The sequence below is a fragment of the Melospiza melodia genome, chromosome 13 (genome assembly GCF_035770615.1).
Source record: "Melospiza melodia melodia isolate bMelMel2 chromosome 13, bMelMel2.pri, whole genome shotgun sequence".
Lineage (NCBI taxonomy): Eukaryota > Metazoa > Chordata > Aves > Passeriformes > Passerellidae > Melospiza > Melospiza melodia.
The window spans coordinates 4,636,058-4,662,489 of record NC_086206.1 but is presented as its reverse complement, the minus strand read 5'-3'; the positions used below and the strand labels follow the sequence as shown (position 1 = coordinate 4,662,489).

The window sequence follows — 26,432 nt, the reverse complement described above, 5'->3', positions numbered from 1 at the left end:
CACTGGGGCCCAGAGCCTGAGGGAAACTAAATACCCAAATCCCTCCAGAGAGTGCTCAAGGTTTGGTTTGTGTTGATCCAGGCTCCCTTTTTTCTTAATTAGCTGTTTCAACAGTACATTCCTCCCAGGAGGGAAGGTTTCTGCACCTCCAGCAGAGGAATTCAGCACCACCATAACCAAATACTCTGTTGGTCCCTCTGCTCCCCTTTTCAAAGCCTTGCAGGCTTGGCTGGGGCATTTCAACACCTTGAACTGTCTGAGCTCAAAATGGATTTAAATTTGGGCACCATCTCATACCACTGCCATATAACACAGTCTGTGCTGTCCCCTGCAGTGTGCACTGTGTCACACAACTCCCTGCTGCCACTGAGGGCTGTGCAGGGGTGGCACTGGGAGTGGCACAATGCCACTGGTGTGTCAGATCCACTCACAGGGTGGTGCCAGCCCCTGTGGCTGAAGAGGGGCTGTGGGGGGGATAGAAAATAAAGATAGTGCAGAAGGTAATCTGACCCCTGAGGAGCTGCAGCTGCACTAATCACCAAAGATTAGGAACAGCCCTGCCCTTAACAGGGCACAGCTGTGTCCAAGAAGGATGAGGGCTATAAAAGAGTGGGCTAGCTGGGTGAGGAGAGAGATGGGGTTTGTTGGCTGTGTTGTGAAGGAGTCAGTGCTGTGAGGATCTGCCCATGAGAAGTCATGGAGAAGGTATGGGAGCTTTGCAATAAGATGATAACAAGGGAGTGCTGCCCTCCAGCTGGCCTGGCCACAGCCCCCTGGCTGGCAGCCGCTCCCCACCATCCTGCAAAACAACTGCAGCCGAAATTTTACATTTAGCTTGGCCCCTTGAGTTTTGGCAGTAAAATAGGAAATCAGTAAACATAAAGGTCTCACTGGTAGTGTTGAAATAGCTATTCTTGATGTACAAACAAGCTGCTCTCCATGCAGAGAGCTAGGTGTGATTCCATGGAAGAGACAAGGAACCTGATGTGTTAATTAGGTTGCCTGAAGTGTGGCCCAGTTTGCTGCTGTAGATGCCTACACTATACTATTAGTATCTTTCTATTTGTTAAGAAATAAATATTTCCTAGCAGTATTTGGTGCGCACTGAGCTGCATTAAAACACCTTCAAATGATGAATTAATGTGCCATGCTGGTTCTGTGATTGGCACTGTGATTCAAGGGGGTGGCATGGCATGGATCAGCCAGCTCAACAGGCAGCCTGCTCTTTTTGGGGCTGTTCCACAGAAAACAGCCTCTGACACTCAGCTGTTGTTTCAACTGATGTATTTTTAAGGACAAAGGAGTTCTGCCCCTGTAGAACAGAGGATCCCATCCCATGATGGCTGCCCAAACCTTCAATGGGCAATACACAAGATGTTTGTGATGGGGCACTAAGCCCCAGGAATGCCATAAAATCTCAACAAAATGCATATTTTGTAATAAAAGTGGAATGAGCTGTTATGGTGGGGAAAAAAAAGCTTATTTGGTGAAATTTTGTATGGGTGTATTGTGCCAGAATTGTTGTTAGAGCCAGGAGACATGTAAACATGCATTTTTTTAGTGCATCTGGGGTCAAACCCTTGTGGTTTTGATATCAGTGGCAAATCTGCAGTTGGCAGCCATTGACCAGCCTAGATTTCAAGCAAATGGCCTTTGGGGATTCCTTTGCTTGGGTCCTGTGGCCATGAACAGCAGGGGCACAAATCACTTTCCTCTTTGTCATCTTCTATGCCACTCTAAAACCCTCCACAAATTCCAGTTGCACTATCAATAAAAGCATATAAAACTCTTTGTTTAGAATAATAGCTTCCCTAAGTCATTAGTATTGTGGAAATTTCTGCTGCCTAAAAAGTGAGGGGAGCCTTTTCCCATGGAGCAGAGCAGGAGCTGTACCCCCAGCACTCCCAACAGCTGGCACATTGGTGTCTGGCCTTTGCAGGTGACCTCTTGTCTGCCTGGTGTGCCATTCAGCAGATTCCCTGCTGGAATCATTGTCCCTTAATAGTTTCTTGGCTGTGGAAAGAAATACCTGTGGCCCTCAGAGAACTGCCTGGCTACCCCTCACAAGGTGTCTTGGTTGTTGAAAGTAATTTTTGGAGCACTTTGTCCTTTCTCTGGGACTCCCCATATCTTTGTCTTTGGAGGCAGGACCTAAAGCAGCCCTGCTGGAGTGGGATTAGGACCATGGAGGTTTCCAAATTCTGGTGGGAAGCAGGAAAATTGGTCTAAGGAACTTGTCTTAGATGAAGTTTCTCTGTTTCAAAAGCCAGTCCCGGTCTCTTGCTGCAGGACAAGAGTTAATGAGCTTACACTGCAGCTCAGGTTATGAGGGAAACCCTTCAGGTGCCAAGGGGACTGGAAGAAGGAGGAGGAGGAATTATTTCTGAGGCTGAAGGCTGCTTGGTTGGAGCTGCTCAGCTGGCACCTACCAGCTGCTATTCAGGGTGACCCACTGCTCCTCTCCTGGGGTAAAACCACCTCTCAAGGGTTTTTCCAGCTCACCTCTCAGTGGCTCAGTGCTTCTACAAGCAGGTGATGGAGCAGGGATAGGAACTTACACAGATGAGGAGGGCAGGGATGGGTGTGCAGTTCTTGACATGGATCATGGCCAGCAAACTTGGCAAGTGGCCCTCCCGAGCACCAGAGAAACACAGCCTGGAAATAAGAAGGGGAATGATGAATCCAGTGGGTGTTCAACAGCCTCTCCAGTCCCTACTCATATAAAAGCTCTTATCTCAACCACCTGCTTTGGTTTTCTCATGGAAAGGAGCTGTGGCTGCAGCTGCAGAGACAGCTGGAGACTGGGGAAAGGCATTTAAACTGAACCCTGCAGTGTGCAAGGCCTTTAACAGCTAATGCCACCTGGGAACATCTCAGACCTGCTCTGAGATGCCAAAATACCTCCAAGGACCATCTGCTGGCCAGCATTGTCTCTTTACCCAGTGAGGGGTGATGGCTCTGAAGGTTGTGTGGGTATTTACAGTGCCAAAAGGGGTTTGGATAAGGTTCAACGTGCCTTAGCTTTTCACTTTTAAGTGTACAGCCTGTTACATATGCACTCCAATTTGTTGCATTTCATCACACCCATGAAAAGGTTGGGATAAATAATTTTCCCAAGGTACTTCAGCTGTTTCCTCAAAAAACATTGTAACTTCTAAATTAAATTAAGACAGGTCAGTTATTATAAACAGACTTTATTTATGACAGTCTTACAGACTTTACAGATTCTGGCCCAGCTATCAGCACTATGCATGCAAAGCATCTTGCTTGAAAGGTGATTTCCCAGCATTAAAATGCCTGCAGCTGAGTGCAGCACCAGGCCCCAAAACTCCTCCTTGAGCAAAGCACAGTTTAGCTGTGAGCTACTGGAACTTTATTGATATAAAATTACTTTGGTTCCATGCTAAAGCTGTGTTTGGCTCTCACTGTGAATTATTCCACACCTGCAAACACTTTCAATAACTCATGAGGATTAATTTGCAAGAAATTTCATGATTCAATATTACATTTGCTGATTTGAAACAGAATAATTCATAACTGATTGTATCCAACACACCCAACAACAAACTCATGCTCTACAACATCCAAAATGTCTAGCTAGCATTTCTCTAGCAAATGCAATTAAAACAGCCCCTCCCCAAATTAGATAACGTTCATAAAATTGTACTCCATCTAACCTTGATGAGGTAAAAAGGTATCCATTTATTCCTCCAAATGTAGATAGGGCCACTGAGACTGGCATAACCCAGGAAAAATAGCCCAGTAACTTTTCACCAAATGTCTAAAGCAACAGAAGGCAGAGAAACTGAAACACACTGCAAAGCACAGCACTGAAATCAAAGTGTGGTGGTACGTGCAGGGAATGGTTTTACTTACTACAGCCACAGCGTTGGAGGACAAGAGCTCGTGGGGAGACATGGCAGTGAAATATGCAATGTTGGTGAACGTGTACACAAATGTCACCAATGGGATGGATATGAATATGGCACGAGGCAGGTTCCTGATAAGAGAATTGGGAGGGTAGATAAGAGATTACAACCATACACAGTGAGATCATGACAGTGGGGTGGGGCCGGGGTGAGTTCCCTGGCTGTGTCTGTGAGGGAAGCTGAGCTTCCCACTGTGGGTGAGAGAAGGCTGAAATGAAATGCTGTGTCTGCAGGTGGGTGCCTTGGTCTGTGAGGGATGCAGAGCTTTCCCAGCTCTCTGCCCCACTGCGGGGGAGAGAAGGCTGAAATGAATTGCTCTGTCTGCAGGGACCTCCAGGGGACAGATACCATGAGCTGCCTTGGGGCTCTTGATGGGGACTGGGACAGACTGGGACTGAAAAGGAAACCTCCATTTCCCAAAAGCCCTGGGGACAGGCACTGTGGTGCAATAAAATGTGTTGTTTTGCTTCACCTTCACCTGCTCTCAAAAGGAAGGGGGTCCTATTGTTCAGCTGCTGCCCTGGCCCATTGTGTACCCTAAATCTGGTCTGGTTATTCAACTCACAGTAGTACAGATGTACTTGATATCCAACCCAGAGAGCTTCCTAGAGGTGCACACCTGAAAAATGCATTCTATATCTAACAGAATGCATTTTTCTCTCTGTGTCAGATTTGGGAAAAAAAAGTTTTTTGTTTAACCTTGTGAATTTGAATAGATTAGTAAAAGGAGAAAATGGTTTTTGTTATCCAATTTTTTTTAATACTTTAATTTCTCCACTAAGGCTGCAACAATAATTTTTAAAAAAGGCCATTTGCTCCATTCTCTATTTCTCAGCCAAGGCCATATTTACCTTATTTAAGTAATAACTTTTTTATTGTTCAGCTTTGAAATCGTGGTGGTCCATTAAAATATTATTGTTTAATAAGGAAACACATTACCACACTTTCTTTATTTCTGCCAAATCCCTGGACACTTTGCCACTCACTGGTGTGCACAGATGCTCATAAGGCTGTAGCTTTAATTCCTTCCCATCCAAGCTGTAATAGCTTCCATTTCTTGCTGTTTAATTGCTCTGTGCACTGGATGCCCAGGAGTAACTAATGCTCCAAGAGCTGCTCTTGACATTTGCCATCCCACTTTATTAACTCAGAAATGTTGAAACATTTGAGCTTTGCTGAACTAAAATTCCCTTTCCCTCCAGCCTTCTCAGGCTGCTTGTGATGAATCCTTTCCAGCCCTTCCCATAGCCAGGATCAGCAGTGACCCAGGGTAAGCTGCCTTGGCAGTGTGTGCCACTTTTGCTGCACAAATCATCTTCTCTTACAGGCGTCTGTGGGAGAGCTTTGGGTGAAAAAGCAAAGCAACTTCCAAATAATTAAACTATTTTATGACAAAGAAGATTCTTCCTGTAGATATTTGTGTGGCACCTCATCCATGGTTAATTTTCTGCTCTGGAATTGAATAGTGACATAAAGATCCTGCCTTGTCTGTGGCTGCTTTGATTCAGTTCGTACCTAATTTCAGTGTTTCTGTAACTTGCCTGCTATCTGTTCTGAACAAAACTCTGTCTCCTTTGGAAAGACCGGTCCCACAGCCATGGAATGACATTGCAGCCCCTGATGGAATGAGAAATGCTCCCAGAGAGCTCCCGTGTCTCAGCACTGCAGGGAGGGCACCATGAGGGGGGTACTTGCCTGCGGGGATCCACCAGCTCCTCTGTTACATAGTTCAAGAAGTTCCAGCCACTGAATGCAAAGGACCCTTGGAGAAAAGCTAATGCTAAATGCCCCACAGATGGAGTCATCCAAAATCTGAATGCATTGCTTGGTGTCAGCTCTTTGTAGTTTCCTGCATAGAGAGTGCAAGGCAGATGTTAGGCCATGCCTACCTACCTCACAGACTTTAAATATGTAAGATTTTGCTTTTTATTCTTTATTAGAGCTGAGCCTTCATGCTGTTCCTGGCACCACGGGCTGACAGAGCAGTTGCAGTGCTTTGTGCAGGACAGTGTCCTGGTGAGGCAGCTCCTGCTCTCCACCACCACATCTGTGCCACAGCAGCTCACGGGACCCTTTGGCAGCCTGCACTGGCTGAGGGTGGATCCTGGGCAGTGCAAATTCCTGCCTGCTCTTGATGACATTCTCTTTTACAAGAGTTTGGTGTTGTTTAGGAGATATCCTTTAAAATAAAATACCTATGGGCCTGAAAGGTTTGTCAAGACTGTAGGACTAGCACCACTGAGAAAACAAGTTTTCTGTTCTCTGTAAATGTCACATTTCTTCATCCTTTATATGACCCATGATAAAAATATTATAGGTCTTTTGTACTTTTGGCTTTCCAATAACTGGTGAATCAGTGAGACATTTTTCACCTTAGTTTAATCTTATAAGTGACTTTTTGTAGGAAATTGGACTAGTGCCTGAAATGAAGCAGATATCATCCTGCCCTAGGCAAAGCATTGCTTATTCATTTTACATCCAGAACACTTCAAATTAAGGAATGAACAACAGATTAAAAATGTTAAGTAACTATTCCAAAACATTTTATTCTATCAAAGCCTACAAGGTGGGCTGGAAAGAGACTTTTTAAAGAGGATATAGCTGATTTCTCCCTGGTGTCAGCTGTGTCAGTGTGCAATCCCACAGCTTGGCAAAACCCAGCACACCTCCACGTCAGTTTGTAAGGAGGAAACATTGCAGTAAGTGGGAAAAATCAGGTCTATCAACAGTACTACAGCAATGACAGAGTGTCTCACAGAGTACCTTTAAAGATCTGGATGAAGCCCACAACAATGATGAGGGTCAGGGCTAAGAGTTTTCCTGCTGTGAAAATATCCTGGATGCGTGTCGCCCATCGCACGCTGGAGCTGTTCACCCATGTCAGGAGCACTGCAGAGCAAAAGGCTGAGTTCAGTGGGATGAAACTGTGTTTATTTGAGAATGTACAGCCAAAATAGTGAAAAACACACTCACGTTCTGTTGAAACAGGCTGACCCCCATGGCAGGGAGAAATGATGAGGAGTCCATCTGTCCATCTTATCAGAAGGCTAATTAATTACTTTATTATACTATATTATTCTACATCATATTACATCTAAACTGAACGTGCCAAGCACTCAACTGCTCAGAATCTCATGACTGGCCCCTGATAGTCCACCCCACAAACACACACCTGGCCCTGACAGACCAAGGAAACAAAACACCATCACTGTGGGTAAACAATCTCCATATTGCATTCTACTTTGGCACAGCACAGGCACAGCAAATGAGATGAGAATTGTTTTTTCTCTCTCTGAGGTTCAGAGAATGTGAATCCCAGCAATGTTCTTGGGAATATTTCCTTGTTTTTCTCTGTGAAGAGAAATGTGGTGACCGTGTTCCTGCAGGGAGCTCTAGCATGGCCAGAACGAGGGTGAGGAGGAAAATTGCCTTTCCCAAGCTGCAGGAGCATCCCTGGCAGCCATCAGCCCCTGGGTGCTGCCACAGGGGCTCTCCCCAGCTCAATAACTGTGCCTGAGCCCGTGCCCAGTGTGTTTGGGTTTTGAGTTGTTAGAATGGCTCTTGAGGTATTAAAAGTCTTTTTTCTTAGCCCTGTGCTCAAAGAAGTTGGGATTTTTTGGGTTTGGTTTTTAAGGTTGCCTTTTTTTCTTATTTTTTTTTTTCTAATACATTCTTTTTTGGATTTGTGCAGGTTTGTTTAGCAGGTTGGGTTGAGGCACACTGACCACCCTTGGGGCAGTGTTATCTTTTAAACTAAAATCTACGTGTACTTTATTTACAGTTATTTTTTTAATACTTATGACTTATGTTAGACAGTTTGTCTTTATTTTAAACTAGAGAAGTGTCACTATCATAGAAGTGTCACTATCATAGCACAAGATAGAGGACAAGAAGAAGAAGAAGATGACAGGACATGCTTAGATTCTTCTATTTTACTTCTTGAACCCCCAGTCTAAAAACTTTAAAATTCTACTTTTTCACTTTGTGATAAATTCACTATCATTTTATTCAAACTTTTGTGGCTTTTAACTCTTTGCACAAAGTTGGTCATTGTTTCCATGGGCTAAAATCAAAGGCACAGGTGGTTTTGACTCCATGCCAAGGTCTCTGAGCCCCCTGCCAGGGTCTTGAGTCCTCCAGGGCAGCCAGAGGAATGTGCTGGGTTCTGACAAGTGTGAAGGATCATTGCCTCCTCTCAGGAACAGTGAAAATCTCCAGTCCTGCAGCTCAGCTTTGCTCCTGCCAGCCCCAGCAGTGGCTGATGCAGAGCTGGCTGCACTCTGCCTCTGCACACTCGTGTGTGAGTGTGAGAGAGAACAGGAGGGGCTCACAGGGTGGTGGTGACCCGTGCCAGGTGCCCATGGGATGGTTCTGCAGTCCTGCCCCATCCCACATGCTCACCTGCCACCACTTTCCCTGGACCCACAGGGGTTTGGGTGCCTTTGTGCCTCCCCCCAGGACAGAACATCCCACACCAGCCACCACAGTGCCTCTCCTGGGACCTCCCCACTGGCCTTTGGAGCTGGGGCTGACCCCAGCCCGGCTGGAGTGGCCCCTTGTAAAACCAGGGCAAGATTTGTGTGTGTGCAAGAAGCAAATACTTACACAGACACACCATGGAGAGGATCCTGGAGGCATTATAGGGCGGGATGCAGTTGGGGAAGACAGGCTGCAGGACGTAGTTGGAGAAGGTCAGTGCAATGACAGCCAGACTGGTTGGGTACATGATAAGCACTGCACTCCACAGCAGCAGAAACCTGCAGAGACAAGGCAAAGCACAAGAGAGCTGGTGCTGTGCTGGAGGAGGTGACACACAGCCAGCTGTGCACAGGGAGTCAGGGCTGGACACCTCCACCCTGTCACACACAGCAGTGGGACCCTCCTCAGCCCTTCTCCCGTGTGCTCAGCACAATATGTATTTTAAATCAAACACTGTAAAGCAAACATGGCTTAGGAACGTGTGGAAGAGTGAGATTATGACCAGCAGGCATGTTTGGGTTTAACTTGTGTCTAGAAAGGAGCTCTGCTGCTCCTGGGCTCACATGGCACCACAGCAGACAGCAGTCCCTACACTGAAGGCACCTCTGAAGGGTTTTGGCTGCAGCCAAAGGCAGCAGCTGCACTTTTGGGACTGCTACCAACTCCCTGCTGGTCCCTGCTGCTGTTGGCTCTGTGACCCAGGCCAGTGCTGCAGGATTTGTGATGGATCTCACAGCTGGGCTGGCTGCCTGCCTCCAGCTGTGGCTTCAGGTGATTGCACCCAACAAGGTATTGTGCAAATATAAAGTGTGAGATATTTTGTTTTTCCATTCTGTGCAAAGGAAAAAAACACTTAAAAAGTCAGCAGTGGATCAGGTTAGTCTTTAAAAATATTTGAAGTATTATTATTTCTATTGTGAGAAGTAATCATTGCAAGAAAGTGAAGCTTTCCTTGCCACGTATATACACACACAGACACACACACACACAGAGTCATTCATTCACATGCATGCACAAATATAATGTGCAGGGATGCATGACACAAATGAGGATTTGAGATGATATTTCCAAATAAGACAGTATAATTTCTATATTACATGGGCTGCTCTTTAGGGGCTGCACCCACCCTGCTGCCAGCCCTGAAATCTGCACAGCTGAGGGAGCCTCTCTGTGTCAGCAGCCTGCAGGCAGTGCTGCTCCTGGCTGCTGAGCTGCAAAATGTCTCAGCCCCATCCTTCACTTTCCCTTCTTGCTCCTGAGAAGGATGGGGCAATTAATTAGCTACCACAGTTAATTTGGTGAACCAGACCAATGTCAGAACTGGGTACCTTCCCAGCTGCCACTGTAGTTTTTTACAATAAACTCAGCAGTTTTTTCTTTCTCTTTATTTTGTTGTGTGAATCCCTTTTTAGGGTTTTTTTCCCCCCTCAATTTCTAATGTTTTTCCTTGTGGTTCAGAGCAGTTTTCTCCAGTGATTGCTTTGTGCTATTTGGTGTTGTTGATGATGCACCCAGCTTGGGACAGCTCTGCAGGTCCTGCTTGCTGAGTTAACTCTGCTGGTCCACACTGAAGAATAAACAGGACCTAAAGACTACAATAACAATTTGCTGAATTTAATTTGGATACTGATGGTGCTGCCTGAGCTGTTTTGTGTGGCTGTTGACTGGCAGGGCCTTTGCAGAGGCTGCCAGTTTTTCCCTGCCATGTTTTTCTTCAAATTTTACACAAATTTTTAGCCTACATATGTAGGCTGAGAACTGTGTAAAACATTCAGTGGGGAGAATGACTCTGAAAAGACTATTTCCAGGCAAAATTTGCCCTGGTTTCTATGCTGTAATATGGAGTGTGGGGTAGCTGGTATTGGGTAGAACTTGGTTTAATGGGAATGGATTAATGACAGTCATGGAACTGAAATGCAGGATTGATAACACAAATAAAAGAAAATGCATAATTTTAGCAGAGCGGGGACAAAGTTGCACTGTCAAATGTGAAGCTCAAAAAAGAGATGGCAGCAAAACAAGAAGGAAGCTTTGCCTAAGGTATAGGCCCACTTTATTGGTGTTTCTACATGTAAGTCTTAGTTAAAACCTATTTCTGAGAAAAATATCTCCTTGCTGGTCACTGAGATCACATTTCCATCCTTAAACAAGCAGCTGTGGGGGCCAGGGGGCAAGGCTGGCATGTGCCATGTGCTCACAGTGCCAGCAGCTGCCAGGGCTGGGGCCCAGCTGGGAATGAATGGCTGCTCCTGGGGAGAATGGCTCATGGGAGATGATGTGGGAGAGAACACAGCATGGCACACCTGGAATCACTTTGTTCTTCAGCTGGAAAGTGGCAGAATTATTGCCCTGAGGGCTGAGCTACAGAGCTGGAGATGGAACTCAACCCTACAGCTTTTCATAGTTACTCTGTAGCTGGGATCACAAAAATAAGAGAAGTCAAATCTTCTCTTGTTGCTGACTGAGAAGTGATCAGATTTTATAACAGGTTTGAGACAGCTGAATGTAAAGAAAAAAGAAGATGTAACTGGTTGGTTGGGTTTGGTTGGTTTTGGTTGCTTGGTTGGGTTTTATTTTTCTGAACACTGGAGTTTGCATGAGAAATTTGAGCTCCTGCACGTGCTGGTGGTCAAGGAGCAGGTGAAATAATCTCTGTACCTGTATTCCAGGTGCTGGCTGGATGGGCTCTGCTGTGTTTGGTTGTTGAGCCTCATCCAAAGTTCCCTGAAGTCCATGGCCCACAGTCCATCAGTGTGTACATGAGTGAGACCCTGTCTACTCAGAGCCCTCCCTCTGTCCTAGGAACAGCCTGGGGTGAGTGGTGCCCCCTGCTACCCCTGGGCAGGTGTGGCATTCACGTGGAGTGCCACCCATCCCTGGACCAAAACTGAATTTTTTTGCAGATACCTCAGCATACTAACTGCCTCACCTGTGGAAAGAAATAAACAACATGGTTTCACCTGGGTCCTGAATAGTCTAGTGGACTTGGTGAAATTGGTTCTCAAATATCTGTTTGGGATATGCCTGTACTCCCTCAAGGATCTCAGATATGTTATGGATTCAAAGCAGCCTATGAAAATTAAAATTCCAGTGTACCCTACTTGTGCATTGGCAAAAGGAAGCAGTTTGAAACAGGTGCTGTAGTACAGCTCAGGAAAAACTGGACTGGTTTAAGCTGGAGCCAGTTTGAATACAATTAATGCCATCCTACATTGCTGGATGACTTACTGCCTTTGGAAAATTCAAAATTTTGCAATAACGAAAAAGAAACATGGAAGTATATTTGAAGCATGTTACACTTGCAGTTTGGAGTGACACTTATGAAAGCTCTGGCTGCAAACTCTGCACTGATTTTGGTGGGCATGTATGTCCAGAGAGCAGGCTCTGCTGTGGCAGCTGCAGCATGACTGCTGAGCATTCAGAAGGAGTGGTATTGATCAGAAACTCACTGCAGGGTTTGTTCTTCTGCAAGAACACCTATTAAGGCCTCTATTTATCATTTGGGGTGATGTTCTTTTTCCTCAAACAGACTTGCAGGCCCACATCATGCAAGGAGAGCTGTGCTCAGAGGGCTCCTGCAGCACAGGCTGTGGCCATTCCCTGCAGTTTGTGCTCACACACAAATGCTATTTAAAACCACAATGATTCCTAAATAGAGAGGAAAGCAGGAGTAACTCTGTGGCACCAGACCAGAGCCTGGCAATACTGGAACCCTTCCTCACCTGTTCCTTCTCCCTTGGCCAGAGGAGCTGGGCAGTGTTTCTGCTCAGGGCTGTCCCCAGCCAAGGTTTGCCATGACCACCACTTTCCAGCAGTGCTTCATGCTGTCCCTGAGCTATCCAAGGTGGCCCTGTCCTGCCTCTGTTACTGCATTCAGCTCCTCACATCACAGCAATGTGATTTTTTCAATAAACAGTTGTGCATCCAGCTATCACTAGTGCCAGACACAGAAGCTGGGGCATGGAGTACTCCAGTAGCTGTCACAGTCAAATGGTATTTATTTGTGCCTTGTATCTGTGCAGGAAAACCTGCATAAATATATAAAAAATAATAAATGGGAGGATTTTGGGAGACAGGGACAAGACAGCAGAAGTGGAGTTGTTGTGGTCTGGGTGGGTACAGCTATGCTCTTACAACAAACACCTTTTTATAAATAAATATAAATAATAAACCAAAACATCCAGCTGGTCACTGGCAAAGTCAGATGCACGGGAAAGTCAGGTGCACTAAAGCTTTGTGTGCTGAGTTTGATGTGCTCAGCTGTAGAAGGATTAAATCAAAAAGCAGCAGCGGTTTTTGTGCCAGGGAGGCACAGGGCAGCCCCTTGGAGCTCAGCCTGCCTGTGCCCTGCCAGGGCTGGATGGGCACTCCCAGGTGGGGAGCTGGGGGTGCTGGAGCTCCCAGAGCTGCAGCCTTCGGGTGGTGGCTGAGCAAAGGGCAGCAGGGCACAGTCCCAGCTTGGCTTTACTGGAAAAGCTGACCCCAATCCCCCTTTTACACCAAAACCTGCCTGATGGCTCTTGCCTAATGCACCCTTTGTTACAACAGTGGGGCTATTTCTTTCCTTGAGAGAGAGCTAACATCTCTACACAGAAGGATGGGAGCACTGCTTCCCTTCAGGTGACAGGTTGTGTTTTTTTAATATTGCCTGTGCATTACAAGCCTGGACACCAAGTGAGTGCTGCCCAAGCCGAATCTCCTGCCTGGGGAGGTGAGGCTGTCCCCAGGTACATGCTGGGCAGTGATCAGTCAGCTGCTGTGTGGTTTGTTACAGCAGCTGCACATCTTGGTGGTTGCAGGCACCAGACAAGTTCTCTGAAGTGGCAGAGGGAGCTGAGGAACAATTTAAATTAATTTTAATTGAATTAAATTCAATTTTAGTTGTACTTGATTTCTAAGTAGTTTCATTTTCTCCCCTAGAAAACACAATTCCTTTGGTTTTGTGGACCTGTCATGTTGCTGGCCTCCTTACAGTGATGTTCCAGGGATGGGACTTGAGGGGTTCTATGCTCCCAGTTGCCCTGTCCCTGCTTGCAGACCCTGCTCCTGTCAGCAGGCACTGGGGGAGCTGCTGCTGCAGGGCCCTGGGGAAGCAGAGCTCTGCTGTGCTCCTGCCCCATGAGAGGACACACCTGAGTGGAGCTCAGCTCTGGTTACCCAAGCCAGTGCTGCTGTTGCCCCCATCTGTTCTGTGATGTCAGTGTAATTTTCTGTGCAAAGCAGGACAGCAGTCAGAGGAGAGATCCCATCAGCTAAAGAAACACAGACTTCATGAAGCAGGAGGCAATGGCTGAAGCTTGGCAAGCATCAGAAATGCCCCTGTGAGCAGGCATGTCTGCAGTGCTGGCTGTGCCTGTGTGGCACTGAGCTGAGGCAGAAATGAGAGGACAGCCTTTGGGACAGGGTGACAGACTGCCTGTGTTGTGCCTGTTCTGATCTGTCCTTGCTCAGCAGCCAGCTCAACTGTTAGAAGCTCATTTTCCATCTCACATGAGAAGGAATACTCTGGTTTGGTGGGGGTTTTCCTTACTCTTTCTCTAGTTTTCTGTACTGGTGCTTATTTTTCTTAACTAAACCACCAGCATGTGGTCTGGCCTCTCTACTCACAGTGAGGGAGCTGCTCAGAACATTCTGGTGCTTCTCTAGTAGTCTGTGAGTACAGGCTGACAGCTTAATTAATTGTGTTGAATGCATCAAAAAGTGTACACTAAAAAATATAATCTCCTCTCACTTGTCCCTTCCTCACATCAGTACTATTTTCAGAGAGAAATCCTTCCCCGAGTTAGCATCCCCCCTCTCTGTATTTACTTGGTGATTCTGGACAGCAAGTCAAGCAGCTTTGTTTTATTTGTGGTGAGCAGCTCCAGCCTGGCCTGGGATGGGTAAAACTCTTCCACACAGGCACTGATCATTCATGGCTTGCACACAGGAACATCACTGAGACACAGCATCACCTCCTCTGTCATGGGCTTGGAGGGAAGTGAAAGGATCTGTCACCTTCCCTTGGAAACAGCACTGGGAGCTCTGTGTGGGGACAATTTGGTATTTCTAACACAGAACAGAAAGATTGATTTTGCCGAAGCATTTTCATTAACAAATGTTGTCTCTTCCAAGTTTCCCACACCAAACACACAAGATAAATGTGCTTTCAGATCAGTTTATGGAGAGAGGGTACTTACCCAGCCAACCCACCAAAAATCTCAGTGACATAGGAGTAGTCCCCTCCTGACTTGGGGATGGTGACCCCCAGCTCCGCGTAGCACAGCGAGCCCAGGGCAGCCACGCCGCCCCCCAGCACCCAGATGATGAGAGCCAGTCCCACCGAGCCTGCGTGCTCCAGAACTCCTTTGGGGGAAATAAAGATCCCAGAGCCTATGATGTTACCTGCAAAGGACAACACGGCAGCAGTCAGGGAAACGAAAGTAAATAGTTGGCTTTTATTTGTTCAAAAGAAGGGAAACAAGCCCAGAGCCCCCACCCAAACAAAAAGCACAGCCTTGCCACCCCTGTGCTCCCGTTTCAGATTTTGTATGACTGCACTGTTTCTGATTATGCCCTGGCAGAAGTGCTGCCATTTGTCAGCAACCAAAGATGCTAAACGTGTGCTCAGCTCTGCTGCTGAGGATCCATGAGTTTTCTGGCACCAGCTTCTTCAGCCTGCATAACTCTCACCTGCCATGCCCAAGTGTATTACTGCAAGGAGTTAGAAGTGACTTTGTAATGAAGGCTTTTCATCCACTCCTAAGAGGAATTTGAACAAGTTAAGGCAAATTTCCAGGGAGTTTTGGAGGTCAAGAAAGAAGAGAATAGCATTGTCCGTAACGATGGGCCCAAAAGGTGTGCTTGCCACCAAGGATGGATTTAAGATTGTGCTTGAAAAAGCAATCTCAAAGTCTGAAATATTAAAAATCCATAAGCATTTTGTACTTGCAATAGCTGTGCTGCTTAGTGATCAGCCATAAAATGTAAAGTTATAATGTGGCATGGCTAAAATGTTGGACAGCATGAGACAATTGAGATGACGTGAGTTCAGGCAGTGCTGGGTATAGAAAAGGAGTGCTGGAAACCTCCAGATGCTCTTTTTCCCTGTGGGACCAGCATGTGTTACATTGTGGGCAGCTGGCTCAGGGTGGGGCACAGAGGGTGACAGTGCCTGGGGTGACAGAGGGTGACAGAGGCTGGGGTGGCAGAGGGTGACAGAGGCTGGGGTGGCACCAGACTGGGGCCTGTCCCCAGTGGGGCTCCGCAGGGCTCCACCCTCAGCCCTGAGCCCAACACCTTCACTCATGGTCTGGAGCAGGACCCAAATGAGCCCTCAGGGAGTTTGGGGATGGCACTGAATGAGGAGGAGCTGTTGGCTCCTTGGAGGGCAGAGAGGCCCTGCAGAGAGCCCCAGGCAGTGGCAGAGCAGGGCAATCCCAGCCATGTGAAGCTTTCAGGCAATGCAGAGCAGGGCAATCCCAATGCCAGCCATGTGAAGCTTTCAGGCCATGGCAGAGCAGGGCAATCCCAATGCCAGCCATGTGAAGCTTTCAGGCCATGGCAGAGCAGGGCAATCCCAATGCCAGCCATGTGAAGCTTTCAGGCAATGCAGAGCAGGGCAATCCCAATGCCAGCCATGTGAAGCTCAGGCCATGGCAGAGCAGGGCAATCCCAATGCCAGCCATGTGAAGCTCAGGCCATGGCAGTGCTGGCTCTGCCCTGGCTCTGTGGGCACACTGAGAGCTGCAGAGCAGCTGCAGGAAGGGCCCTGGGGCTCCTGGCCTGTGGCCACTGGAGCTGAGCCAGCAGTGCCCTGGGGACAGCAGGGACATCCCTGTCCTGGGCATCAGCCCCAGCACTGCCAGGCCTGGGGGATTGTTCTGCTCTGCTCTGGGCTGGGGCAGCCTCACCTTCAGTGCACCAGAGCATGAGGAAGACATGAAGGCATTGGAGAATGCCCAGAGGAGGCCATGAGGGTGGGGAAGGGTCTGCAGGGGAAGCCTTGAGAGTCTTTGGTGCTGCTGTGTGCCACAGTTTAACAGTTGTACTTGTGCATATGGAGAAAGACCTTAAATGATAAAAACCCCTTAAAAATGATCTGCTACGTGCCAGCATACATACCTGTGTACCTGCATTTTCCACAGATCAACGTGCCTGAGCACACTGCACTGCTGGGAGGAGCTGGTGGTGCTCTGGGGACCATGCTGAAGTTCAGACACAGTGTTTTTTACCAAGATAGACCTGTAGGTTTCCATACTGAACAAATGCCCAAAGACAGAACAAGCCCTAAATGGGTCCACCGGCTCCTTTCCTGCCATCTCCTCCTACCCTTGTTCACCTTAGCTCAGGTTTGCTGGTATTTTGGCAGCAGAGAGCAGATGCAAAGGCTCACCCTTCAGCAGGCTCTCAGTTTCCACCCCTGTCCCTTGGGTCACCTTTCCACGTTGTCCATACATGAGGAAAGGATGCAATCCAAACACAGCCTGGCATCCCTCAGACTGGTAATGGACAAGAAATCCAAGGTTCCAGGGGGTCTGCATGGTGCTGGCAGGGTCTGCCCTTTGTGCTGGCCAGGGGCTGAGCTGGGTTGGCTGTGCCCACTCAGCTGTGGGGGGTGGACAGAGCTGCAGAGGGGTGGCAAGGGTGAGGAATGCAGAGACAAACATCAGCAGCACCAGGGCAAGCAGTGGGATCTGGCCATGCTGTGAGGCAGCCAGGGGAGAGAGCTGGCTCCTGGTGAGCTGTAACTGCAGAGGGAAGGTGGTGGCAGTGATGTGGCACAGTGCAGGCTTGTGGGGATACCAGTTGTTGGTTTCTCTGGGTCTGGATTGAAGGCACTTGAGGTAGTTCATGTTCACACTCAGGTGTTCATTATTTATCAGTAAAACAGTCTCACTGCTGTGAGTTCAGCAGCTTTTCATTAACAGGCACAAAATGCCCAACAATCTCTTGTTCCAAGGTCTTTTAAGACTAAACTCTCCAATTAAGAGCTGACACCTGGATTATTTTCCCTTTTAACCCAATAACTGATCCCAAAGAGCCCCCAGTGGGGACTTTTCTGCCCAATTACAAAATGCCACCCAAACCCATGGAGAAGAAACCCAGGATGACACCCTGTGCCCTCCATCTTGCTGCCATCCACAACACATTAAAAATCCCAAACCCTCAATTTCTCACCCAGTGATACACCCACACTGCTCTCTATAATCTGTTTCACACTTTTGTGGATTCCAGTCTGTCTTGAAGTCTGGGAAACTTTCTCCAGAGTGAGGGTCAAAGTCAGCGCTGCCCTGGGGGTCACGGCACCCCAGAGCAGACACAGAAATATTCCCTGTGCCCTGGGTTTGCACAGAGGCTAAATAAAGATGATGTGAGTTTTGAATGCTTACACTCAGCACTGTCAGAGCTCTCTGTGTTTCATGTTTCTGCCCCCAGGAAGCAGCTTGGTTCATCCCTGGCAGCCTGGCTGGTGGGCACTGAGGGGCACTGGCACTGGGGCTCTTTCCCAAATCCAAATGGCTGCAGGGAGGAGGTGTCTGTGGCCTCCTGTTATGGTAAAACTTCCAAAGCAGTCCTCCTCATCTGCAGCTCTGTCTGAGCTGGAAACAGCCAGAACTTCCTTTGTTTATGGAGAATATGTTCTGGGTGCAACTATCTGCAGGAGCAGGACAGGGACCAGACAGATTTCTGGATAATTCTTTCATACAAGCATTCAACTATTTTTTTTTTGTAGAAGATTAAATAGTGATTTAATTTTGTAGAAATTAAATAGTGAATCATATTTTAATAAATGTAATATCCTTCATGAATGAATAAAGAATAAGGCAAAATTACCTTCCAAAGTCATTATGGATTTCATATTACTTTGCACTCACAACATGTGCAAAAGCCATATCAGTAGGAGTGGAAGTGCTGCACCCCTTCTGATAACAAAATGTTCTTATGAAAATCTGCCATGAATGTGGTAAATGTGCCCAAAAAGTACCTTCACTTCACTTGGTGTAGGACATGTTTAAAAATAGGTGGAGATACTGAAATGCTCCAGAAATGAAGATGTCAGAAACTGCCTGGTGAGAAGCAATTTTCAGGAGGTCTTGGTCAGCAGGATCTGGAAGGAATTTGGTGAGCAGCTTTAGGGGTGAGAAAATGCAGCACGCACTCTTTCCCATAAACAGCATTGTATTTTGTCATCTCTTGTTTCTTGGTGTTTGTTTTTTCCCCTCCTTTTCACAATAATATGGAATCATTGGTATAAAAATACCATGACAACCTCAGCTTTTGTTTAAAAATTATGTTACCAACAATTATGAGTCAGAATGCAAGCAAAATATCCTGAAATATATATATATCACTTCTGAGATCTTATCCAGTGTCATGATTATTTTCTTTTTTTGGGACAATGTTGAGAGAAGTTTCCACATCCTAGAAAAATAGGAAATGGGGGAAGGGAATACAAAAGCAAAAAAAAAGGAAAAAAAAATCTGTGTCTCTTTATCTCTCCAGTCAAGTAACACATCCAGCAGTGCTGGTAGTAAAATTGGTAGAATGTTTGCATGGAAGAACCATCAGAAATGCGTCTGGTCCTTGTCCTGCTCCTGCAGATAGTTGCACCCAGAAGGTATTCTCCTTAAAGAAAGAAAGTTCTGGCTGTTTCCAGCTCAGCCAGTCCCAGATGAGGAGCCCAGCCTGTTCTCTGTGAGCTGCATGCTCAGCCCGAGCAGCCAAACTTGTGAATCCTGGGCCAGGTGAATGAACCCAAACCAGCAATGTGGGTGTGAAGTGGGTCCAGCCTCTCCCTTCAGCCATGCTCCATCTCTGCCTCAGTGGAAGTGGGTCCCAAACCTGGTTTTCTGTGAAGAGAATGCCAAACCCCCCATCCTTTCAAATCTCCAGTTGTTTATCTAATTGTGTTTAGGATCTTTTGTGACCTGGCCCTGGAATGGGTTTCCAGACCAGTCACACACATGCAGTGTGTGGTTTGGCTCTGAGGTCAGCACTTCATATGGAGCTAAACCATTTGGGAACTGTGGTAATGATGTGATAATTAGAACATTTGGCTTATTGAAAAATCCAGTGTTTTCATTTTGCCTTTGGCTTTTGAACTATGAGAGTGCATTTGGGGTTAGATGTGGGGTTTTGATGTCTTTTAATATAACTATGAGAACTGAAACTCATTTCTTAAACAAAAGCTGAGTTCTCACCAAAACACTTCAAGAACTGCACTTTGAAGGAAAACAGTATCCCTGTGCTTGTGAGAAAATAAAGGGACTTGGTAATACTTGGCATATTCACTTAGTATGCAAAATCCTTGGGGCATCTTTCATTTATCTGCAGCACACAATACACACAGACTATAAAAACTGGATCTTGCAGCTTGTTGAAAGCATCCCTCAGTTCTGTAAAAATTGATTTATTATATTTAGAGACCATATTTGGTCTTTCTTGGATAAAACCAAGCAATTTCCTGTATAGCTAGCAAAGAAAAATATCACTCATGCCTTTTTATTGCATGCACATTTCTTTAAAGATCTGTTGTACATCTGAAATTCTGGATGTATCAGTAATTATCATTCCATTCCACTGTTTTCCTTGCAAGCCTTCTGATGAAATCCTTTCTTCTATTCTTTTAGTATAGTTTGAATATAATATATATCATAAAATAATAAACCAGCCTTCTGAAACATGGAGTCAGATCCTCATCTCTTCCCTCATCCTGGGACCCCTGCGAACACCACCACAAACCTGATTTCAGGTTCAGCTGTCTCTTGATATATTGGTGTACTGTATCCTCAACAGGCAGTTTTCACTGAGAATAGAATAACAATCAAAAAGTTCTCCCATTCTCTCAGGACTCCCACATCCAGGTGGACATTGCCCAGGCCAACAGGATGACAGTCTGTGTCACTGCATAAAAAAGTTCTCTTATCAACAAATGCTGAAGCTTTGCATCCTGCCTAGGAATTATAAATAAATATATCTTTTTTCAGTAGAAAATATTGTAAAGAATTGAGAATCCTGTTTGGCAACAGCAACAAAGGAGCTTAATCAAAAGGAATTGTGCTTTGCAAACTGTCTCAATCCAAATTAAATATGAGGTGGATTATGTCAATAATGTAACTCATCATGGATATTTATTTATGTATGTATTTAGCAGAAATCTGCTAAATGAAGCAGCTTCTGGTGCAGCTAACTGCCAGTTAATTGGCTCCCAGGAGTTAAGCACTCCCAGCTGAGGATGCCAGTGACCAGTTTTGACTGCCACTGCCCCTTTGTGAACTCAGGGCATGACACGGATACAAAGCCAGTCAAGAAGTAAAATGCCCAGCTCATAATTTTGGTGCAAACTGGAAACTGTGTGGCAGCACAGACAGTCCCAATGGCTCTGCTCATTCCCAGAAAATGAACTTGCTGCTCTCTGCCCTGGCTCAGCCACGTGCCAGGAGGGGAGGCTGCCATGCAGCACACAAGTGCACATCCAGTGCAAGGATTGAAGCGTCCCCTCCTCCCCCTCTGAAATACAAAGACTAAATGAAATTCTCCATCAAGAAAACAGGTCTATAAAATTGCTAGGCTGTAGGGATTCAGTGGAATTAAAACCATCAAACACTTCAAGTGCATTTTCTTAACCTCTAGTCAAACATGAATTTAGGCTATGTGGCAGTTAAGGTATTTGATGCAATTTCCTGGAGTTTTTTTGCTTTTAAATAGCATTCAGAAAACTCTTAGTGAAAAACAGATAAAGAATAAAAGGATCTATAAAGCCTGGAATTAAAATAATAGCCATTTAATTTCATATGCAAGTAAAAAAATGGAATTTCTGTATCACTGGAAAATGAATTATGGCTGCTCTGCTAATATGCTTGCAAAAAAAAAAAAAAAACTCAAAAAGGGCTGTAAAAATAACAGTGATAATTTAATGTTTACAGGGATTAGTATTTAACAAAATTAAACTTAAAACCTGACTTCAAATATTTATGTTAAAATTCCTAGCAAGCCAGAACATGACCAGCCATTATAAACTGCTGTTCTAGCATTCCAACAGGATTTTACTGTGTTAAGAATTTATAATCTGATTATACTACACACAACTTTAAAGATTTAAAAAATCAGGCTGCTTCAGATACTGAGAGTTTTCCTTAACTTCTGTTAGATGTGTAAAGATCATTTACCTTCTGAGCAGGTGCAATCCATGAGGGCTTGAACAACCAAGTTTTCTAACAATGAAGGTGTGGATAGAACAGAAAACTGAGTTAAGGAAAGAAAATATTTCAGGCATAGCTTCACTAATGATACCTGATGCAGCCTTACTGTTCCAGTGATTAGGTTTAGATTTTGCTATTGCAGGAGGTACTGTGGAGAGCTGTAAATAATTTAAATTTCTATATATTAAAAATCAATACCTGCTCAGCAAGGCACAGCTGTGCCATGCCCAGCTGCACAAAGGACAGGGAAAAAGCAGACTTGCCCATGTGGTGGGAAATGGGCTGGAAATATCTGTTATCTGGAGAACCTGTGGCAAGGATGGAATATCATCCTTACCCTGAATTTTAGTGAATGTTACTGTGGATGCCAGATATTTGGGTTGCTGTTCTCCCTAGTAATCATCCAGTCTGAAGGATGATGACATGTATCCTTCCCCAGAGAGAGAGCAACCTCTGCCTTCTCATCTGTTATTGTAAGAAAATATAGGAGTTACTAAATTGCAAAGACCACTGATAAGCAGAACGAGCAAGTGGATACACCTTGTGCATGGCAGCTGGATTGTTGTGATTTTGGGAGTGTGTTAGGCAGCTGTGCTGCAATTAGATGAAAAAATCACAATCTAGAGAAGAGCAATCAAGGTAAATTTTAGCTAACCTCAGTCTTCACAGGACCTTTAATATATCTGGGGCCATTTGAATGGTTCTTTAAAAGTAGTAAGCCACACATTTGGCTCTGGCTTAAGGTATATAAACTGCTTAATGATGAGGGTTTGTTTGGATTCCCTTTCCACTGGCAGTGGAAGGCAGCCTTGCAGGAATGCAGTACTCTAATCCTGCAAGGTGCATTTATGGCACTGCAGTGCTTTGCTCTTCAGCTGGAGCCTGCTGCTTGCCACAGGAGACTGACCATGCTCAGGCCATCAGTAATCCAACCTCTGCCCAAGTACCCAGCAGCTTAAACCCACAAAAACCTGGTGGTTTAAAATTTCTACCTTTTTGTAAAATTAGTGATAATTTGTCAATTACTGTTGTTCAACAGGAGCAGGTTAACCAAGAGAAACTTAATCAGGAAAGCTTTTAAGCCTCTGTTTTGGTAACATGGTATTCACAAAATACTTTCAAAGCAGGTTCCTTTGGCATGTGTTGACTACTTGTAGGAAGGGCACATCTGTACCATAAGGACCTCACTGAAGGAGATAAAATGTGGGGATATTCTCATTATAGTACTTGAGTCAAATGCAGATGTTCCAATAACCAAAACCAACCCTGGAACCTCTGATCCAGTCCTCTGGCTGGCAAGCATCATGCTCTCCTGCCATTAGATGTCTGTATGTGAGCAATCCTGAGTATGAATGTGGGCATACACTAGGTTTGATAAAACAATTTACAAATCCTTTTGTCCTTTGGTCCAAAATTGCAGAACATACAACTGAGAGGGAAACCTGGTTGTCCCTATCAGTCAGTGCCAGTGCTGCCCTGCTGGAGAGCAAACATCCAGCACAGATCTGCACCAAGGCAGATAAATGGCCAGAGGTGCTGGGGATCAGGCCTCTCAGGAGAACATGAAATAATAAAGATGACAGATGTCTGCTAGTACATGGTTTTATTCAGTTTGATTTGATTAACACTGTTACAGTGTGTTTATTTCAAAGAAGAAGTTAAAGCCTCTATGATAGGATTTTGTTGTTGCTCTAAACTGAAACTCCTTTTATCCTGCTAATCCTTTCACAGGCTGCAGGCTCTGTCTCCTCTTTTCAGGCACACAGTCCACTGCTTTATTTCCTGCTCCTCTGTTCTGACTCTTGTACTTGGTCTGACTTCTCTACTTCCTTAACTTCTGACTTGCTCTCCTCTTCTCTTGCCAGCGTTGGGGTATGTGGGCTGCATTTCATTACCATGGAGAGGAAACCTCAGCCTCCCTTGCCCTTCTCTGTGGCTGCAATGATAAGGCAGGAACATCAGGAAAAGCCTTCTCCTGGGGACTGGGAGACTTTTTCAGTGGGATATTCTCACTGGGAGCTCCCACACCCTGCTGCACTCACAGCAATACAGCTGTGCCAGGAGGGGATCACAAAAGCCTGCTGCTTTTGCTGAGCTCCATATTGCACCTTCCTCTTTTGCCTTTTTCCTTGGCATCAGGGGCCTTGAGCAGGGTTTGTGGCAGGGCAGTGCTGCCAGGTAAGCATGAGGGAAGCCCACAGACAGCTGCAGAGCAGCAATTCCCCACTGGCAGTGGCACCTATGGGGAACAGAGGCTCAAACTTCCCCCTGACTGTGGGACATAAAGCAGCTCTGTGACCCTCCAAGCAAAGGAGAGAGGCTTCAACCCTCCTGCTGATTTCCAGAGAGAAACTGAGTGCCAAGCCTGCCTTGGTGTTGTGAGAGGGACATGGAGGATCCCTGTGACAGTGCCTGGGTTGCCCTGGTAAGAAGCTGCAGCTCTGCCCACTGACTGCTCTGCAAACACTGCAGCTTTTTGTGGCTTTGGCCCTTGGTATCTGTCCAACATCTGCTTTCTGTGCTCTCTGCATCTCAATATCCTGACTGGGAATTTTACCTGCACAGGGCAGAAATGTGTTGTTAAATCCCCTGGTGTAGAAATGGGAGTGGGTAAAGCTCTGCCCTGCAAGCATGCTGGAGGACATGGGGGTCTTCTCTAGGACACTGTGAGACTGATAAATTCTGATTTTAAGGAAAGCACCTGACAGTGGAGATTGGTCCTTCTGTGGTGGCTTAGGGGGCAGATGCCAGCCCATTCAGCTGATTTAATATTTGTCCCTCAGCTGAGAAATCCCACAAGTGACAGCTGCATTTCTCACAGGGCTCTCTATACCTGCAATGATTTTTGGTATTTACCAAGAAGAAAAGCAGTTCCAAAATGCTGCTTTAAAGCTCACCAAGTCAGCTGTGAAAACAGCCAGAGTTCAGCTGTGCTGGGCAGTGCTGTGGCTCAGACAGGACAATGTGACAGCCACAGCTCTTCAGCAGGCCACCCTTCAGCCCTGCTCATGCCAATGGTGCCCTGCACCATCTTTGAAACATCATTTGTTTTATGGGAAATGCTGGATTTTCCCTCTTTTTTCTCCCCTCAACTCTATTCTTTTTGCTGACTGATTGATCACAGTGAACAGATTATTCAGTCTGGAAAATCCATCAGCAGCTGCTGCCCAGGGGGAAAGCCTCTTGCTGTCCATTCCTGAAAGCTGTCAGTCCTTAAGGATGTGCCATTGGCCAAATCAGAAAGATTAAATAAAACATCAGGATGCAATTTGGAGAGTTACACAGCACACAGAAGGATTTTTTTGTCAGACAGGTGTAGGCTCTAGAGGAAGAAAGCAGCCTGGAAGTTGGCACATTTCTCTGACCCCCTCATTGCTCCACACTCCCTGCTTACCTCTGCAGCTTTCTGCTCTGAAAAATGTTCCTCCTTGCAAATTAAAAACTTTGTTTGCACATATTGGTGTCCTTGCAACCCTCAGCTATGGCTGCCAGACACCCATGTGTGCCCTGCACCAGCCAAGGGACACTGTGGGGATTTATGGGGCAGCATGACAGGAATGAGCAGGTCTGGGGAAAAAAACACAGCTTGAACTTGATGGCTCAACTGCAAAGAAAGCAAAACCTAATTCCCACTCTTGCCTCTGATTTTCTCTCAGATTACTGGGTTTTATGCCTTCTGCTCTGATCCCACAAGGATGAGCTCTGCAGAAGTGTCCTCAGGCTAGTTGGTGGATTTTTGACTGTGCTTACACAGCAAACTTGGGATCCATCAAGAGCATCTCTAAACCAGGCATCACTTCATCCTTGATTTCTGAAAGGATATAATGGGAACTTCAGGATGCTAAACTTTCAAGGTAAAGCTTATTCTTCAATAATACCCTGAATAGTAAAAGGCTAAAATGTTCAAAGTGCCTTTCTGAATTGCAATTCCTGGCAATACATGTTTAAAACAAAGCTGTGTGAAAATGGCAGTAACAAATCATCCAAATACTTCAACTGCTGTGTTATAGCTCATGTTATTGAGAAGATTGATTTAGAGTCTCCTGTAAGGTCTACTGCCACTGCCTAGGATCTTACACAACCTTATTTTGGATGCAGATGTAAACAAGACATGAACTTCTTAGCAAAGCTTGGGGATGTTGCAGGTTTCACACCTCCTTAAAAGAAAATCATTCAATCTCCTGAGTTTACATTCTTCTGGCTGTAAATGTGGGTTAGTTTTACCTCTTAGAATGGTAATCTCAGCATTCACATCTCTAAGTGGCTTTATCTCTGTTTTATCAAGGAATACAAAGATAGGCTATGGTCAATGAACTGAGGTGGAATTTAAAAGCAATAAATTAAAAAAAAAAAAAGGTATTTATGCTTCCTGGGGTCTGCACAGCTATTGCACAATGATACCTGATTTAAAGCTTGCACTTAACTCAAAATGCACTTTGGTAAACAGCTCAACCTGAGTTTAAATGAGATTTACAAACACTTACCAGCTCAGTGTACACTTTGACAGACACCACTTATGATGCTGTGTTGCTGTCCTCATGTATTTAGAACCAGTTCTGATTTGTGTCTTGACTTTATTTTTAAATATATGATTTATTTTAAAGAACCTGTTTAGACAATTTTACTGCAGAGAATCCTGGATTTCCAACTGCAGCTTTTCTTGCAGTTCTCAAATATCTTTGATCTGGGAATTCAAGAACCTGTTGTAATATGATCAGGATTTAGCAAAATTGCTATATAATATTCTTATCCATGTATGAATCTTGTATTTGCAGATATCACAACTACCTTTTGAAATTAGGTATCTTGAGAATTATGAGACTTCATGTTGCTCACTGAT

General features: G+C 45.5%; 1 protein-coding gene across 2 annotated transcripts in view; it reads right to left on the bottom strand.

Moving 5' to 3' along the window:
• Positions 1-26,432, bottom strand: part of SLC7A10 (solute carrier family 7 member 10) — a 41,005-nt gene that overhangs the window by 2,919 nt on the left and 11,654 nt on the right. Inside the window, exons 2-8 of one of the 2 annotated variants that reach the window (XM_063167652.1) lie at positions 14,588-14,792; positions 8,535-8,686; positions 6,693-6,818; positions 5,625-5,778; positions 3,877-4,000; positions 3,678-3,781; positions 2,559-2,655 (exon numbers count right to left, since the gene is read on the bottom strand). In XM_063167652.1, the coding sequence (XP_063023722.1) occupies positions 2,559-2,655; positions 3,678-3,781; positions 3,877-4,000; positions 5,625-5,778; positions 6,693-6,818; positions 8,535-8,686; positions 14,588-14,792 (962 nt within the window). The remainder of the gene's footprint in view (positions 1-2,558; positions 2,656-3,677; positions 3,782-3,876; positions 4,001-5,624; positions 5,779-6,692; positions 6,819-8,534; positions 8,687-14,587; positions 14,793-26,432) is intronic. The other variant, XM_063167653.1, reaches the window with a different exon arrangement.